The sequence below is a fragment of the Drosophila suzukii genome, chromosome X, assembly GCF_043229965.1.
Source record: "Drosophila suzukii chromosome X, CBGP_Dsuzu_IsoJpt1.0, whole genome shotgun sequence".
Taxonomy (NCBI): Eukaryota; Metazoa; Arthropoda; class Insecta; order Diptera; family Drosophilidae; genus Drosophila; species Drosophila suzukii.
In genome coordinates this window covers 18,041,242-18,060,345 of record NC_092084.1, presented here as the reverse complement: position 1 = coordinate 18,060,345, position 19,104 = coordinate 18,041,242, and the positions used below count along the sequence as shown (strand labels likewise).

General features: G+C 41.4%; 3 protein-coding genes across 13 annotated transcripts in view; 1 reads left to right on the top strand and 2 right to left on the bottom strand.

Moving 5' to 3' along the window:
* The window catches only part of f (espin protein forked), a 37,205-nt gene extending 24,550 nt beyond the window's left edge, over positions 1-12,655 (top strand). For 6 of the 11 annotated variants that reach the window (XM_036821347.3, XM_036821349.3, XM_017067650.4 and 3 more), the window contains 9 exons: positions 681-863; positions 940-2,223; positions 2,286-2,745; positions 2,945-3,265; positions 8,905-9,412; positions 10,358-10,766; positions 11,087-11,335; positions 11,405-11,613; positions 11,681-12,655. In XM_036821347.3, coding sequence (XP_036677242.2) covers positions 681-863; positions 940-2,223; positions 2,286-2,745; positions 2,945-3,265; positions 8,905-9,412; positions 10,358-10,766; positions 11,087-11,335; positions 11,405-11,613; positions 11,681-12,092 — 4,035 coding nt within the window. In that variant the 3' untranslated portion in view covers positions 12,093-12,655. Of the gene's footprint in view, positions 1-680; positions 864-939; positions 2,224-2,285; positions 2,746-2,944; positions 3,266-6,158; positions 6,403-8,904; positions 9,413-10,145; positions 10,241-10,357; positions 10,767-11,086; positions 11,336-11,404; positions 11,614-11,680 lie in introns of those variants that run through there. The other 5 variants (XM_065867845.2, XM_017067654.4, XM_017067651.4 and 2 more) reach the window with 3 other exon arrangements.
* Positions 12,656-14,269: 1,614 nt separating this feature from the next.
* LOC108004629 (uncharacterized) lies at positions 14,270-15,443 on the bottom strand. Its single transcript, XM_017067570.3, has 2 exons — positions 15,363-15,443; positions 14,270-14,895 (listed from the first exon to the last, which is right to left on the bottom strand). The coding sequence occupies exons 1-2, from the start codon at positions 15,426-15,428 to the stop codon at positions 14,317-14,319; spliced, it is 645 nt and encodes a 214-aa protein (XP_016923059.2). The 5' UTR covers positions 15,429-15,443; the 3' UTR covers positions 14,270-14,316.
* Positions 15,444-17,263: 1,820 nt separating this feature from the next.
* Positions 17,264-18,069, bottom strand: LOC108004598 (uncharacterized). Its single transcript, XM_017067538.4, has 2 exons — positions 17,930-18,069; positions 17,264-17,867 (listed from the first exon to the last, which is right to left on the bottom strand). Exons 1-2 carry the CDS (start codon positions 17,969-17,971, stop codon positions 17,322-17,324), a joined length of 588 nt encoding a protein of 195 aa, XP_016923027.1. The 5' UTR covers positions 17,972-18,069; the 3' UTR covers positions 17,264-17,321.
* Positions 18,070-19,104: the final 1,035 nt, after the last annotated feature.

Genomic DNA, 19,104 nt, shown 5'->3' with positions numbered 1-19,104 from the left:
CATAATTTCAAGCTATTTCGCTCAGTGTGGCTTTGAACCCGTTTCTTTTCGCTGGTGTCAGCGGGTCCTGTTTCGGTGGCTTTAACGGGGTTCTCGAGCGGGATTCCCGGCCAGTTTGTCGCCAGACCTGTGCCATTTATCAATCGGGGAATGCGTCCGATTGAGGAGGAGAAGGCCAATGGGCCAAGGAGACTAGAAGCCGAGAAGCCAAGAAGCGGAGAGAGTGGCTTATGCAAAGATCGCAGTTTTCCAAGCGCTGACAATGGCCAGAATGCATTTTCAAGATCATCGCCAGAGGCGCTGGAAAATCACCTTTCTAAATTGAACTAAATAGTTTCCATTATAGCCACAACGCCTGACGGCTGGCAAACCACTTTCCACAAACGCAGTCTGTAAGATACTCAACCGCTGAAAGACATTGAGTTGAGTTAGTGGAATTGCCAGCCTCTCAATTTAGTGGACAGTGAGGAATAGATACTTCACCATCTCGTCAAGTCAAGTGAAGTACTTAGGCTTTGAGATGGATTAGCTACAATTGATGTGGCTGTAGTTTTTCTTGCTAAAGAGACATTTATAGACCAATTGAGGTAGAAAATGTGGATGTTCAATGTTTCAAACTAACATATTTCTTTCACATAAACATATTCATTATATATGGTTTCCTTTTTTCGCCCACAAAGGTCCAAGATCAAGGTGTGGACCCCAATTTGAGGGACGGCGATGGAGCCACGCCCCTGCACTTTGCCGCCTCCCGGGGTCACCTGTCCGTGGTCCGTTGGCTGCTCAATCATGGAGCTAAACTATCCCTGGATAAATATGGCAAGTCACCCATCAACGATGCCGCGGAAAATCAACAGGTTGAGGTGGGTTTCGATCTTGAAAAATGTAATTTTCAAAAATAAAATAACATGTTGAATATATACCCTTTGTATTGTCTAGTGCCTGAATGTCTTGGTTCAGCATGGCACCTCGGTGGACTACAATGGCAAGGGCAGCTCGCAGCGACACAAGTCGCAGCAGCAACTGCACCACCAGCAACATCAACAGCAGCAACAACAGCAGCATCAGCAGCAGCAACAACACCTGAGCAGTAGCTGCAACTCGAACTCGAACTCCTCGAAGCAGACGAGTCGCAGTAATACCATCAAGTCCAAGTCCTCCTCGACTTTGAGCTCCGATGTGGAGCCCTTCTACTTGCATCCACCGGCCATAGCAGGCGGAGCTGGAGGATCATCAATGGGCTTGGGCATGGGCATGGGCATGGGCATGAACGTGGGCATGGGCATGGGCATGGGCCTGGGAATATCGAGGAAGAACAGCGATGCCCTGTACTCCCAGCAATCGAGGAGTTCATCCGAGAAGCTATACAATGGTTCGTCCTCTTTGGGTGGCAATCCGGGCGGCAACAGTTCTTCGGGAGGCGGAGGAGGAGGAGGTGGAGGTGGCGGCGGTGGTGGTGGAGGTGGTGGAGGTGGCGCCCTGCTTCCCAACGATGGCTTGTATGTGAATCCCATGCGAAATGGCGGAATGTACAATACGCCCTCGCCGAATGGCAGCATCTCGGGGGAGTCCTTCTTCCTGCACGATCCGCAGGATATCATCTACAACCGTGTGCGCGATCTGTTTGTGGACTCCGATTGCAGCAGCAGTGTGAAGCAGCATGGCAAGAGTCACGCCCACGGCCACCAGCTGTTGCAGTCGAAGGCGGGCAATGCCATGACCATACAGGCGGATGTCCATTCCAGCTCCAGTGGAGCGGGCAGTGGCTCCGACGAGTCCGTGTCCATCTCGTCCAGCTTCAACTCGCCGAAGCAACAGCAGCAGATGCGCAGCCAGAGCTTCAATCGCCATGGCAGCAGCAGCAACATAAGCAACATCAGCGCCAGTGGCAACATGAAGAACAACAACAACTACAAGCCGCACAAGGGGATGGCAAGCAATCAGAATGGCGGCGGGGATCACGACTACGAGGATATCTATCTGGTGCGCGAGGAGTCGCGCAAGCAGCACCAGCAGCAACAGCAACATCAACACCAACACCAGTTGCAGCAGCAACAGCAGCAGCAGCTGCAACATCAGGCCGTGCAACAGCAACAGCAGCAGCAGCAGCAACACAAATACAACGTGGGGCGCTCGCGATCGAGGGACAGTGGCTCCCATTCGCGTTCAGCCAGCGCCAGTTCCACCAGGAGCACGGACATTGTGCTGCAGTACAGCAATCATGTAAGTTTCGAGGCCTTTGGAATTGAGGCATTCGTTAATTTGACACTTATCTAATCCCGCAGCACTTGAACAACAAGCGCAACATGAACAACAGCAGCAACATGAACAACAGCAGCAGCAACATTGCACTCACCAATAACAACAATAACAGCCTGCTGAATCGCAATAAATCGCATTCGATTATTGGATTGCACAGCAGCAAGTATGAGTCCTCGCTGAAGGATAACTACAGTGCGAAGAATGTGAATCTTAAGAACCAGCTTCTGAACGGCGGCATCAAGAGCGACACCTACGAGAGCGTCTGTCCGCCGGAGGATGTGGCCGAGCGCACCAAGCAGACGCACAAGAACTCCATGATCCGTAACAATCTGGCGGATGCCTCGACCAACAACAATAATAATAACAACACCAGCGGCAGCATCAGCAACATCAACAACATTGGCAACATGAACGGCGGAAATCAGAGCAGCAGGAATCTCAAGCGGGTCTCCTCGGCGCCACCCATGCAAAATTTGGCCGTGGGTGAGTCTGAACACCCCCTAAATTATTGGGAATTTTTCAAATGTATTTAAAAATAAAAGAATTATAATTCTTCGGACTTGTTTAAGAGTTCCAAGATGCTTAATATAATGTTAAGTTATCAGAAAATTGTTTAAACCTAAAATATATATGGAATTGTTATGTTATATTATTAATTCGAATTACTTTCAATATCCTTTAGTTAATGGACCACCTCCACCACCATTGCCGCCTCCATTGAGGGCACCCGTTCAACAGCAGCGCAACAACTTGAACGCCGAACAGCAGAACAACATGAACGCCAACAATAGCATCTACAACAAGAATGTCTACGGATCGAACCAGGCTCAAACCAACCCTGGTGGAGCTTGTAGTGCAGCTCCTCCTCCAGTCCCAGCTCCCAATCCCGTGGCCACTGAAGCCGTTGACTCGGATTCGGGACTCGAGGTGGTCGAGGAGCCGAGCTTGAGGCCATCGGAACTGGTGCGCGGCAACCACAATCGCACCATGTCCACCATATCGGGTAAGTCTTATATAGTAAAAAAAAGTACTTCTTAAACGGAGCCCGTAAATATCACTCTCTTTAAATTCACTTAGCTGGCACTTTTATTGAGCTTACTGAATTATTAAAGGGATACCAGAATGCCCATTAATTCGAGTGGGCTCTTTAGCAATAATCTAAAGAATTCGCTTTCACCATTAGCGGTTACATTGTATTTTAATGGATTTATTTGAGAACATTTTTAATGTGTTCTTGATTTGCAATAGTAAATTAAATATGATAGCTTGCATGCTTAAGCCAAAGAAAAATGGTCTAGGTATCTGGAAGAAACAAAAATGTTTGCCTCCAGAGTAGCTCTCGAAAAATATGTTAGTTTTTTAGACTTATACCCCTGAGAGGTTCATACTTGAAGTGTTCCATTCGGTTTAAAAAAAATTCTCTAAATTTTCATAAGTTCCATACGTTTTGGGCGAGATTAGTTTGATTTGGTACTAACGAGAGCGTAATATTTTTTTACCTATAGTACCCTTTGATAAAATTGTTAGTTTTTATAGACTTATACCTTTGAAAAGATCATACTAGCAGTGTTACATTCGGTTACCAAAAAAATTACTCTAAATTTTCGTATGTTTCATACATTTTGGGCAAGATTGGTTTGATTTGGAGTACAGTACCATCGGGAGGGATCAAGATGAGTGGTAACTCCGAATCGTTGACCTTGTGCGATTCGCAGGATCCCATCCACCAGCCAGAGAAGTCTCCAAACGATACTGAGCCCAAAACGAAGAATACCTACATCTTTTACAGTGTCGGGAATCTCACACTATTCCTTGACTCCTTGGACCCAACGAAGACATGTCAACAGGATCGCGATCTTTTGGACAGTCATCTTACCAATGTTAAAGTGACTGAGCCAGATGCTCCCATTTGGCCAAATCCTTCGATTATTACCTTAGGAATGGCCAATGCCAAAAATGGCAAAAAGAAGCGAATTCCTGGCCGTGGTAAAAAGTCATCTAAGGGAAAGCCCCGTAAGCCAACTGCCACAAAATTCCTGTGTCATTATTGCAGTGGGGGAATTAATTACTCCAGGACCAAAATGTGCCGTCATCGCATCAAGAAGCTGACGAAAAGAGGCGATGTCCTCCACCATAGCGATTAATCAATTAAAGTTCCACAACCGTTTGCCAGGTCTTTGAACTCTGGGAATATCGAGGGGGTTCCGCATCGTCAGTGGCTTGTGACTGTCCACAGTCCGCTTTGATTGATCAATTAGGGGAAATTCGCCAGTCATGTTTAGTTGGGGTGGTGAGGTAAAATGGGGGAAAATGGCAGTGCCCTGCAGTGAGAAACGTCAGAAACGAGTTGCCCGAGGAGAACCTGATCTCTGGACAGTAGTCAATGGCTATCCATGTGATGGGATAATGGTTACATCTTGATTGAAGTGTTGGCTCTCAAACAAAAGTGTGGTGATTGCCGTGTTAGCAAAGCTGTACATATAATGTCGAGAATTTGGAAAACATGGCTAATTAGGAGATTTGTATGTTTGCCTAGATATAAGTTTACGACAAGGTGAAATTTCTCTTAATGTATACAAATCAATCAAACAGCAGTTACATTTTTATTGACTTAAAAAGAAAATCTTTGTTAATCAAATTTTACAACTCTTTTTGGAAAAATAAAACTTGGCTCACTGGTAGCTTAATGGATCTGTTTCCAAAGCTTTTAAAAATCTATTACAAAATATTTCAGTACTGATTTAAGGATACAATTGCTAATGATTACTTAGATATCTAAATAGCCGTTTTCCTAGTCGATTTACAAAAATGTTAAAACAATAACCCTCATTATCACACAATAAATATCGAGTCTACTTAATTGCCATATGCATAAAAAAAACTGAAAAATGCGAATGATAGCTGCCATGTTTGACATGTGTTGGCTGCGATTTTCCATTTGTTAATTGCCCATTATGTCCGATGAGGCAGGAGAAATGGAGAGAGGCTTTAATTGAGCCGACGTTCACACGATAAGGCGGCTAGATCCGTGGAAATGTGGCCAAAACAAAGAAGTGGAAGTCGGGCTGCATGGTGGAAAAGTGAAAAAGTGGAAGTGCCAGCGATGAAAACAATCCCAGCCACTTGACTGCCGTATGAGGCATAAGTCATGAGATATAAGCTACACTAGGGGAAAATTAGGTATGGAATTTCATACATATTCCACCGAATGTTTAAAGAATAAATACGTAATACTATGAAAATCATTGTCTAATCACAGGATGGTATCATATAAAGAAAAAGGGCTAAGGTTTTCAGATACTGTAAGGATTTGGTATTTACCGAAATTTAAACATTTCATTTATACTCCGAATTATAAACAGGTTTTGGGGTTATTATAATAAATGCAAATATGTTCAGGTAAATAGGAAATCCATTCTCAGAAGTACCAAAAAAAATGTTTGGCCTATCAATATGCCAATTTCTAAGACCAGAATCATATAAAGGTTTGTGGACCATTATCGTTGGGTTCGAGACCTTTAAAGCCTAAAATGTATATACCATATGTCCAGTGCTTGTGTATGGTATGGGTTCGAGACCTTAAGAGCCTAAAATGTATATACCATATACAAGCACTGGACACATGGCATCCCCCATTCGCAATGAGGAAGCAATTTGCCAGCCACAAGTCGCGAATGTCCCACACATTTGGCCATAATAATTGGCGACCGGCGAACCACCACCCGCACCACCGCCCACATGGGCCACGCCTCCTCCTGGCAATCGGCTCGTGGATCTGAAGACTGCGAAAACTTTTACCCACGAAAGTGAACGTGTTTTTGCGAAGCGGTCTCTCTCGCCGTGGAGTCGTCTTGGTCTTGGGTGAATAACTTTGGCGATGGCTTGAACCCAGTTCAGGCTGCCAACGGAGCTCGCCCAGTCAACATCGTCACCCGAAGTGGGAGCCGCGTCTTTTCAGGGTTTTTCCCCGACTTTTCGGCCATCAGTATCGGCCATCGCGCTAGCCCAAACATCTGATAATGTGCCTGATTTGAAAGTACAGTGAACACACAATGAACATGCTGGGCTCGGTTAAGATGCACAAGAATTCACGTAGGAACTATTTCACGCTCAGCTTCCATCGGTTCGATATTTTTCGGTGTAAGTGATTACTAAAATATCAAAAGGATATAGTTTGTGAAGTGTGCTTAATTGAAGTTGTGAACTTCTAATTGGGTTTATGAATCCCATTTTACTTACCTATCGAATAAACCAGCTATGAACGTTATGTACTTGTCAAAATAAGTTATTTAGTTCTGTTCAGTGTTCTTCAGATTGTTATTTTACTTTATAACTATATAAATAATTATATAAATTCATTTAAAGTGATTCTTTTTTAATTTAATAAATCCCAGTGATGCATTCCTGTCAAAAAGCTCATTAAAAAAAATATTATTAGAACATTGTTTATGTTTATTATATTGTTGATAGAGTGAAAAATAATCTTGCATTACCTGCAAATATTTAATATCCTTTCTAAAAATATTTTATAAATGATGAATCCGTAAGATGATCCTGAGACAAGTTTATAGCTTTCAGTTTTACTTTCATTGAAGGATACTCTTAATGCTTATGGTTTTTTAAAGCATACAATTCAATTTCTTTTATAACCAAATCTGACATTTCTTTAAAAAAAAAATCAAAACGGCCTTTGATATATGCATCTTTAAAACCATTTTGTTTGCATTTTAATGCGAAGCACTTAAATTGATTTGAACAGAGCTGTATATCTTACTTACGACGATCAGGCATTGCACTCGTAAAACAGCAAACGAAACCGAACTGGACATCAATTCCAATTTCGAATTTCACCGCGAACTTGACAAGTGCAAACCGCTTTTTGCACCGCACAAATTAATAGATAAAATGTAAAATGTGTGGGGACATGTGGAAAAATGCGCATTTCGTCCGTTCGTTTTGGTTTTCGTATCGGACAAAATAAATTCAATGCAAACTGGATGGACTCGATCGCTAGTGGTTTTGGCCATAAGAGTGCAGCCATGAATCTGCACCACCAATTCAACAGCGAACCACGTAATGATCGCCATGGAAACGGGTTACCAAAGGCCGTGAAAGTTGGGGACTCTTTGCGATCGGGTTTAGATGGGGTCTGGCCAATTAACCGGCTGCCTGGAAATTGAATATGAGGAGACACAAAGAGGTGGCCCGCGGTGATTTCGATGGAAACCGCTGCTAATTCAATTTTTATGGGGATACTCCCACGACGACGACGATGATGAAGGCGAGGGAGTATTACTTTTCCGTGTGTGGGGATAATCATTCAGCAATCAAAGAGATTTCCCAGGAAGCTGATGGATAGCTTTCCATCAAATTTCAGCCAAGTCAAGGGGAACGATAAGGAAAAACATTAGATAACATAATTGGGATCTGGGATTGGGCTCATGAATATTTTTAACACGAAAAAATGTGTCGACCGTTAAAGTAACTTCAATCAACAGTAAAAGTTACGTATAACAACTTTACTGTTCATTCACAGTTATTGGTTAGATGGTTCAGTCTATTATAACGAATATTGGTTGAAAATACCACAGGTTTATCAATGATTTAATTACGCAAATATTATTACCACCAAAAGTTTACAATTCCGCTACTACAATAAAGTAGTACTATTTATTAATGTTTTCACTTAGTGTATTCCAATTAATTGAAAAGTGTAAAAGTATGTGAGGATAGTATAGTATTATATAGTATTGTATAGTATGAGTTTTGAATTATAAATAAACACATCGGAGGAAAATATTATAGTTACAAATGTAATGGTTAATTTACAGTCAGTTACAGTAATCGAAAAAAAAACGTATAACAGGCTGGGTAAAAGAAACCATTTTTGTGGTTAGTTTAAAAGTAAAAACTGTTTAATTCTTAACCAACTATATATTACGCAAATATGATTTGGTAAATTTACTATAAAAGTTGGTTTACTTAATCCAACAAATTTTTTCTGTGTAGTTATGAGTTTTTCCTTAACTTATCTCTAAATAATAATGTCTAATTTAGGTCCTATCAAGACAATTATGGACTTTTGGCTTTGATCAAAGACGACATATTTGAAGGCTTATCTCTTGCAGACTTTCCTAATCGCCAACACCCTTTAGTTAGCCCCTTATCGCACGTCACATGGAACTTTTTCGAGGCTCTTCGAATAGGAATTATAATGAATACAAACCAGTAGAGCAGACTCAGTTGGATACAATAAATATTTATATAAATAATACATTTTGAAGAAGAACTGATAGTTCACACATGGAAAATGATATTACTATTTGGTTTTTATATCTAGCACTTATTTCCCCTTTCTTGAGGCAGCTCCTCTTAGTCATTGCCGTTACTCTACTGCCCAAATGTAATTTATTTGATTTAGTTGTGCGAGTGCTCGTATTTTTATATGCAACTGGGGCTCCCTCTCCTCAAACATCTCCGTCTGGTGAAAGGCGCCTACGCAGCGATCCATTGTGGTTGGGTTTTCGGATTTTCTTCTGTCTTTTCTGTATTTTATTTGCTGGCTGCTCAAGTTAGCATGACCAGCGTCAGACTGATAACTGCTAACCCACAAAACTCATAAATAAATTGGTTCAATTCCAGCGAACAAGAAAGCCAAGCTGCTCAATGCCAGCAGCACAAATGGCGTTAGTGCCGCCAATCCGGAGGAGTCCCGATCCGGAGGAGCTGGAAATGCTGGCAATGGCAATGCAAATGGAAATAGAGCCGCAGACAATGCCCATTTCTATGGCTATTCGGAGGGACCCAAGGGTCAGAGGAGCAATGTAAATGGCAATGGGAATGGAAACTATCAACAGCCGCATTATCAGCCAACTGGCCAGCCACATCAGTACACACCCAGCCTGTATGGAGGTGGCTCCTCCGCCGAGGACCACTACGAGCTCACCCAGCAGCAGATCTATGGGGAAACCCATTTGGCCGGCGGACAGCGGACCGGTGGACCCAATCTGGTCAACAAGCAGCTGGTGCTGCCGTTTGTGCCGCCCAGTTTTCCCAATAAATCACAAGACGGAGTCACGCATCTCATCAAGCCGTCCGAGTATCTCAAGAGCATCAGCATCGACAAGCGTTCGTGTCCATCCTCCGCCCGGTGAGTGGTTATCCCCCAGATTACCCGACACCAGTCATCCGACTCCCCAGATCCCCCCTAGATATCTATATATATCCTCCATCCTCCGTCTTTCAATTAGCACATGGCAGCCGATTTAATTTGGCTGAACATCTCGTGCAGCGGCTTTTTATAATTAGTATCGGCAGTACAGTTGCCTCGCCTCAATTAGCCAAAATCCGAAAAAAATAACATATAAAATAATATACATGGCTGCAAAGACGGTTGGCTGCCGCTGGGCAATTAGCAGCTAGCAGATGGCTAGATCCCAGTGCTGTGGGGTTTTTCCAGTGGGAAAATAGCTAAAGAAAATCTAACTAAAGTTAATAATTCACGGAAAAACGTATGTTTCCTAACTAGGTTTCATCTGTGCTCAATGGATCTATAAATTTATAAATTAACTCCCATAAATATTCTTTGAAAAGAGCTAATTATTTAACAGTATTAGGAATAAACCCTTCAATTTTTAACGTATAATTTTTAAGGGACTTTACTTTGTATCAGTTTTATGGGTTGCTTTTTATTTAATTCAAAGCATAGTATAGCCAGGTTTTTATTAAAGGATTGGCTTACACTCTCTAAAGAATTCACCATAAAAATATCTTAAGCTTGTCTCAATATAAAAAGCTAGATGTGCAGCACCTAGCTTAGAGATTCGCCACTTCCTCTGCCGCTCAAGAGTGCATGAAATTTTATGCGTGCCACTTTGCGGCCTGCCACTTTTCTTGCCACAGTTGCGATGTTGCAGCTGCCACTGCAACTCAGTTGCAATCCGAAGATGATACTGCGCACACGCCACGCCTGGCGCAGGTCCGCCCACCGCCCACTATTCACTAACTACCACACACCACCCACCTCCCGTTTGCCAGTGAAAGTCAAGAAAGCAAAGATCTCTTTCTAATCCACCTCGTTATTTTTCACCCACAGCTCCACGGACACGGAGGACTACATGCAGATACAGATCGCCCAGCAGCAGCAGGTGCACCACTCGCAGCTCCACTCGCAGCATCCGCAATCACATCCCCATCCACATTCGCACCACCCCCATCCGCATCAGCACCCACATCCACACCACCCCCACCAGCTGCATGGAATGGGCGAGCAGCCGCCGTTGCCTCCTCCGCCGCCACCGCTGCCCCATGGAATGTTGCCGCCGCAGCCTCCGATGGGTGGTCCGCCGATGGGCGGGGCAGGAGGCCAGGATGCCACCATGAATGGCAAATCGCACAAGCCCAAGAAGCCGCACGGTTCGGCGCCTAACAGCCAGGACACGGCCTCTAGGAAGCAGCACCAGCCACTGTCGGCCATCTCCATTCAGGATCTGAACAGCGTCCAGGTGAGCGATCGTCCAGGTCCCATCCGTCCAGGACCATCCATAATCACACACATCAAATTAACAAAAGTGTCCCAGTACTTAAAATAATATATCTCAGACATCTTAATTTGTAAAAAGACTTTACAAGTTTGTTAAAGTTTTAAATAGTAGGCATTTAGAAAGTTAGATCTTTACAAATGCAGATCTATTCCTAGAAAATTCTATATAACACATGTAAAAACCTGTTCTTCAATCACTTCACTCCCTTATATTTAACTCAGTGAAGAAACCAAGTCTATAGTAATCACTTATCACCCGTTTCCAATCCCAATCCGCTCCAGCTGCGCCGCACGGACACACAGAAGGTGCCGAAGCCCTACCAGATGCCCGCGCGCAGCCTGAGCATGCAGTGTCTGACCTCCAGCACGGACACCTATCTCAAGTCCGACCTAATTGCCGAGCTGAAGATCTCCAAGGACATACCCGGCATCAAGAAGATGAAGGTGGAACAGCAGATGGCCAATCGGGTGGACTCGGAGCATTACATGGAGATCACCAAGCAGTTCTCGGGCAACAACTATGTGGACCAGGTGAGTTTTGGCCAGCTGATGCCAGCTGAGGGGTATCCAAGCGATCGGTGGCTAAGAGGCGGGACAAAGATCTACTTGCAGATACCGGAACGGGATCAGGCCGGCAACGCCATACCCGACTGGAAGCGCCAGATGATGGCCAAGAAGGCGGCCGAGCGGGCCAAGAAGGATTTCGAGGAGCGCATGGCCCAGGAGGCGGAGTCGCGCCGACTCTCCCAGATTCCCCAATGGAAGCGGGACCTATTGGCTCGGCGCGAGGAGACGGAGAACAAGCTGAAGTAAGTGGGTGTGCGGCTAGTGGGGAGTCTCCTGACCCCTGGCCTCAACTGTCTGACCTTCTTCTAGGGCGGCCATCTACACGCCCAAGGTGGAGGAGAACAACCGGGTGGCGGACACCTGGCGACTGAAGAACCGCGCCATGTCCATCGACAACATCAACATCAATCTGGCCGGCATGGAGCAGCACTACCAGCAGATCCAGTTCCAGCAGCAGCAGCAACAGCAGCATCAACAGCAGCAACAGCAACAGCATCAGCAGCTCCAGTTGGGCAACAAGGAGAACCATGGCGATCTAAAGGGCATTCATCAGGATCAGGATCTGGAGCAGGGCGGCAATGGCGGTGGCGTCGGTGGAGTCCAGGAGCTTCTCGAGCCATCATCAGACGGCAGCCAGGGACACGCTGAGGAGGAAGAGGATAACATCATTCCATGGCGCGCCCAGCTGCGCAAGACCAACAGTCGCCTCAGCCTGATCTAAGCCCCCATATATGTGACCCCAAAAACCCATCCTATCACTCGACTCCCAAGCGGTGCATTTTTTTTTTGTTTTTTTTTTTGATTAACTTAAAGCATGTGCAATTATAAAAAAAAAGAAACCCTAAATATAAACCATAAAAACTAAGCCTAAGTTGTAGCTACTTACATTGTACTATATGCATTATCATAACCCCCTATTATTACGCCTAATTGTACTCGATGTTTTTTTTTTCGTGGCAAAAAGAATATTGTTATTCCTAGGGTGCAGTATCGCAAGGCGAATCAACCGTATATATCTAATCTGAACTGCTGTCCTTAAGTTCTATTTCGGTGTTGTATTTTTATCATTTTTACTCTTCATTATTTTATTATTTTTTTTGCGACTCGGCTTGAATTTACTAAGTAATGGCATTAATTTAATTGTCTTGGTTAAGCATTTTTTTATTGTTATTTGTTTTTATATACGCGGCTCAAACAATATTATTATTAATTACATAAATACATATTACATCTATAAATAAACAAGCGAACGAACGAATCAATAAATATATATATAATTTAAAACTAGTGAGTTGTTTCTTAATTAAAAAATACCCCAATAACGATTTCCAGTTAATATTTTGTCTATGCTTGAATCAATCCTATTTTTTTACGAACTCAACGAGAAAGGATATTTCATATTTTTATATCAGGATAAGAAAGCCTAATTTTTTTTTTCTTAAAGTTATAGGGATCGATTGCATTTGTAGCAAGCTGCTCAAAACAGTCGGTCTTTTAGCTGTACGCCTTGATTTGACTAAGCTACGACTGAAAACCCACTACAAAATGTGTATTTTTGACCAAAATCTAAATCCCAAAAATAACCGATGTACCCCCTTATAAAAAATTCGAAAATGGGTCAAAAAATAAATGTTCCTCAAAGTGATAGGGCTCGATTGCATTTGTAGCAAGCTGCTCAAAACAGTCGGTCTTTTAGCTGTACGCCTTGATTTGGCTAAACTACGACTGAAAAACCACTACAAAATGGGTATTTTTGACCAAAATCTGAATTACAATAAAAACTGATGTACCCCCTTATAAAAAATGCGAAAATGGGTCAAAAAATAAATGTTCCTTAAAGTGATAGGGATCGATAGCATTTGTAGCAAGCTGCTCAAAACAGTCGGTCTTTTAGCTGTACGCCTTGATTTGACTAAGCTACGACTGAAAACCCACTACAAAATGTGTATTTTTGACCAAAATCTAAATCCCAAAAATAACCGATGTACCCCCTTATAAAAAATTCGAAAATGGGTCAAAAAATAAATGTTCCTCAAAGTGATAGGGCTCGATTGCATTTGTAGCAAGCTGCTCAAAACAGTCGGTCTTTTAGCTGTACGCCTTGATTTGGCAAAACTACGACTGAAAAACCACTACAAAATGGGTATTTTTGACCAAAATCTGAATTACAATAAAAACTGATGTACCCCCTTATAAAAAATGCGAAAATGGGTCAAAAAATAAATGTTCCTTAAAGTGATAGGGATCGATAGCATTTGTAGCAAGCTGCTCAAAACAGTCGGTCTTTTAGCTGTACGCCTTGATTTGGCTAAACTACGACTGAAAAACCACTACAAAATGGGTATTTTTGACCAAAATCTGAATTACAATAAAAACTGATGTACCCCCTTATAAAAAATGCGAAAATGGGTCAAAAAATAAATGTTCCTTAAAGTGATAGGGATCGATAGCATTTGTAGCAAGCTGCTCAAAACAGTCGGTCTTTTAGCTGTACGCCTTGATTTGACTAAGCTACGACTGAAAACCCACTACAAAATGTGTATTTTTGACCAAAATCTAAATCCCAAAAATAACCGATGTACCCCCTTATAAAAAATTCGAAAATGGGTCAAAAAATAAATGTTCCTCAAAGTGATAGGGCTCGTTAGCATTTGTAGCAAGCTGCTCAAAACAGTCGGTCTTTTAGCTGTATGCCTTGATTTGGCTAAACTACGACTAAAAAACCACTAAAAAATGAGTATTTTTGACCAAAATCTGAGTCCCAAAAATAACCGATGTACCCCCTTATTAAAAATGCGAAAATGAGTCAAAAAATAAATGTTCCTTAAAGTGATGGGGATCGATAGCATTTGTGGCAGACCCCATACCGAATGCCCCCGAAATCAGAAGAAGTTCGTATGCTTTGCTTATAATCTCATGGTTTTATTACCAACTTTTGACATTGCTTAGGACATGCTGGCGATGCAGGTCTTGCAGTTGGGCAAGAAGGCGTTGCAGCCGGCGACCACGTTGCTGGTGGCTTCGGTGTAGCAGGTGGCGGTTTTTGTGGGGAAATGATTGCCCAGTTTAAGCATTAAGTTAATGCGGTAGGCGAGTTTCATGGTGGCGACTGACAAATTTTTGCAACAATGGGCAGCGCTCATCACGGCGGAGCCGACGCTCCTGCTCTTAGCGGCGCAGAGCTTGGAGTTCAGGTGGATGATACTGTCGCTGATGACGATCATCTGCTTGGCGTTGTTCAGCATCAGCTTAACGTCCCGCGGGATGTTGCCGGTGCAGGTGGCCAGGTCGTCGACGTACCTGGTGCAGACGAGCAGGACATTGGCCACCTCCTCGACGAGGCACTTGGTGCCGTTGACGCCCTTGTAGCCAGCCCACACAATCTTCCTGACCTCTCGGATGAAGCCGAACTCCTCGACGCCCATATAGTCGTTGTCCAGGTCGAGCAACTCGTTTTCGATCATCTCCTCAAGCTCGGCATCGGTGTAGTGCTCGAAGTCCTCGAAGGCATCCACGGCATTGGCCTGAAAAAAGGTTTGGGTTAAACATTTCATGAGGCAATATTAAAAAAAAAAGGTTAAATTTCATTTGGCTCCAAAAATACTAATAATACAAATACTTTTACTTAATAACTTAAACCAATTCTAAAAAAAAAAAAATGTAAGCTACATGAACTTTACTTTAAGTCCCTTAAAAATTTTTATTTTATACACAATACCAACTGAATTACTTATAGTATATTTTTAAAAACATAAACACTCGATTTTTCAAATATTAATCATACATTATATATGTATGTGGAGATCCCAGTTCTAGGAATATTTTTTTTGGCACCGAAATATAGTTTTAAAAAAAAATAAAAAAATATATCTTTAGATATAATATTTTGTTTTTGTCACACTTTGTTTTTATCAACTTTCAGACGATCGCACTTGAGTTGTGTATTATTTAAGTATTGTTGGAAGAGTTCCCTGGCAACCGGGTGACTTACGTTGGCGGTGGTCAGGAGGAAGCTGGCCGAGGCCACGACGAGAAGGCACAGGCTGATCACTTTCATGTTGCTGGTGGATGGTTTAACTGGTGAATGTTTGGTAAACGAACCGAGGGGTTTGTTTATATAGGAGATTCGCCGGTGCCATATCAGTTAAGTGGCGATCCGGCTGCTCCGATTTGCACTTATACTTTCGTAAATGAATATGCCAATGATATGTATGGTTTAATTAAGCCGCACCACCCAAAGTCCGAAACTTAATTGGCATTATCTATGCCAGATAGGCAGATTAGCTTGGGGCTTCTTCCAGTAGTAGGTGGTAGTTGGGGCAGATCGCCCCCAGATAGGAATACTCATATCTTGGAAACACTCTCGATGCTTCACCTGCTCAATTGCTGGTGGACTGTTGCTCCCAGTATTTTATTTCAAAGGTCACCACAAAACAAAACTCTTGGAAAAGTTACCAGTCTCCATCTCCGTATAATAAAGTGCTTAAATTGGAACTAGGGAATAACCTTGACCAAGAACAAAGAAATTGTTAAAAATTATTAAACGACTGAGAGACTCTATCTTATTAAACATCTTGTCTATGTAATATAGACGGTCCTAGGTTAAAGTAATCATATCTATTTGAAAATGTTGTTTTTGTCACACTTAAATTTTTATCAATTTTGTGTGATAGTAAGTTTCACTTTATATTTTTTGTTTATAATTAATTATAATGGTAGCAAACAAAAAGTACAGACGCTTCGTTTGTTGGAGAACTTTTAGAACTTTTAATAATTCGCGCCGCTAGCTTTTGTCTAATGGAGATAAAGAATTTACTTATTAAAAAAATTTAATTTATGAAATATTAAATAATATTTTTTAAATGGGTATTATAATAAATATATAGACAAATATTTATTAAAGTTATGGAAATCCATACCATGGTAAAATAAATATAAAGGTTTAAGGTAAGCAAACAATTGCCTAGAGACAAATATGATGCAATTTACCTTCGAAAGTTGGAACTGAAGAATTTCTCTAATCAAACAGTTGGTTACAAAACATGAAAATGAGAAGAAACGCATTAGCCGATTGCCCCGACTATCAGATACCCCTTACTCTTTTCACCAGAAACATTTAGTACAGTATTTTAATGAAAATCCATACCATTGTAAAATTAAATTAAAATTTCATGCACAAGAAAAATATATCAACTAGTCTAATCTAGAGCATATGAACTGACATATAACATAACTTAAAGCTTATGAACACACGCCTGAATACCCTCTATAAGGTTAAAGAACACAAAGAACAAAATTAAAAACGCAAATCGATTTGGCCTATCAGAACAGTGTCTTATTGTTTAATTGATCAGCTGGGCTGAAAGGCATTAGCGGAGCTATAGATAGGAAATTGGAAATTCCACAAATATATATGCAGACACTTGCACAATTATATTGAAGATAGGGCACAAACAACACGGAATTTTAATAAGTTATCACAAGTATGTATCTTGCGATAATGTGCACAAAGTTCTAAGCAGTATATAAGAAGCCATGTGCGGGGAATAAAATTAGAACCGAAAAAAATAAATGTAATACCCCATTAAAATATGAATCGTATTACAAATATTTGGATTCCACTCAACAAATTTGTTTATATATACTACCCCACAACAAAATGCTGGATCCGCCACTGTAAGAAACTATATGCATTTATATATATATAAATCGGTTAAGGAACCTTTATATGTATTTACAACCACTTTTATTTGTATGATTCAGAATGTTGGGAGTACATAGGCATTTTAAGTAAATGCCCTATTGTAAAATATATTGTGGCATTGAATTTAAGATTGCTATGCAGTGAAGTAGAATATTTTCCACTAAATGAAGACAATTAAAGCACTAAAGTTGTATTCGCCACGAATTTTTTATTGTTTGCTTAAATGGGTTTTGGATAGTAAACCCTCTAAGAGGTGAGCTTGGAGCAGTTGATCATGTTCTGGGGGAATTCGGTGTAGTAGGCGATCAGGGTGTTGAGTGCATCGTTTACGCAGACGGCGGCGTTTGGTCCGGTTTGTGGGATCTTCTTGGCCAGTGCGACGGCCTTCTTAACTTGTTTTCTCAGGGTCCAGACCTTGGCCAGGGTCTTGGAGAAGCAACTGTTGGTAATCTTGGGCTCTTCGCCTTCCACCAGGGCGCAAGTCTTCGACTTCAGATTGATGATGTCGTCGCAGGTGCTGATGATCTGGGCATTGGCGTTGATCAGGTTGGTCACATCCTTGCTGGCGGTAACGCCACAGGATACCACGCTCGCGTTGAACTGGAAAGCACTGGCCTTAATGCCCTCCACCCACTTGATAATGCAATTGAATCCCTTGAGGCTACGCAGGGTGACCTTCAAGATCCTGTAGGCAGAGTTGAACAGACGGAAGTCCTCTACATTTCCATCGGTAATATCGACCAGATCCTGCGAGGCATCCTCGTTGGAAAAGGGCACTACCAATGCATTTACCTGTAGTTTGAATATTTTTAATGATTACGCAATTAATGTTAGTTTTCCAGTTGCTAACTTACGCAGACTAGGCAGACAGCCAAGAAAAGAATGGTGTACTTCATGTTGTCGTTCTTTTTACAAAACTATTAGCTACTGTTTCTGAGGTAGGCCTTTTATATGATTGTGTTCCTTAACCCTTTATTTGCCGTCTTCTCTTTCACATAAAAAAATTTGATACGTTCATACATATGAATATATATATATGAATATATCCTTACTTTTCTCTACAGTCTGGTTTCTTTAGTCATGTTATTTCATGTATTTTAGTGCTTTCGATTTTTAATTATATTGTTAGAGGTATTTTTTTATTGCAGACATAGCCCATGGTTACAAAAAGGGTTAAGGCCCATTATAACTTGGGCTAGTCACATTGACGCCCTGATAACGCCTAAGCCTATTGATCAATCGGACATCGAATTTATCTATCACTATACTTTAAGAAACCACATAAAGAAAAACAAAATAATCAAGAGATAAGGATGGCCTTAAAGGCCTATGGCAATAGGTTACCAAAAGTGGTTTTTAAATTATATTTTTAGGCTGAATATTTTATTAGAATATAACTTAAGCTTGAAACAAATTAATTAAACATTTCTTTTGCCTACTTTTTGGCTTAACAAATAAATAAAATAGAAGAAACTTGAAAATTAAAAAAGAAATATATAAAAAAGATAAAACTAAATTTGAGTTTTAAGAGATTTTTGTAGCTGCCTGATAAATATATTTAAAAAATGTTAGTTTTATCATTTTTTCATCATTTAATAATGCCATTCCACTGTTTCAACGATTATTTAGTAGTATTTATTAACTCCATTGTATTAAGCAATTAATTTAAAGTTATTTTTAAGTTTTGCTTAGGCATATTCTTTTTGAGAAGTTTTTACTTTCTTTTCATAAATCAATTTACTAAGTGATCGGCCAACTGGCAATGACACTATTTTTATTGGTCCCAATTGCAATCACCGGCCATTCGAATCCGAGGGTTCCCATGAATGACATTCAACGCTTCAATTCTAGGTGTACAGCGTTATCATTGCTGGTCAAATGTAAGACGATTGGATTTCCACTCGATTTTTTTTTGCCACGTGAGAAGCGTCTTATCTGATAAGCTGTCCGATTAAATGGAGGGTCCGAAATACCAAAGACATCTATTATAGAAGTCCTTATCGACATGGTTTTTATACACGCATAGCCG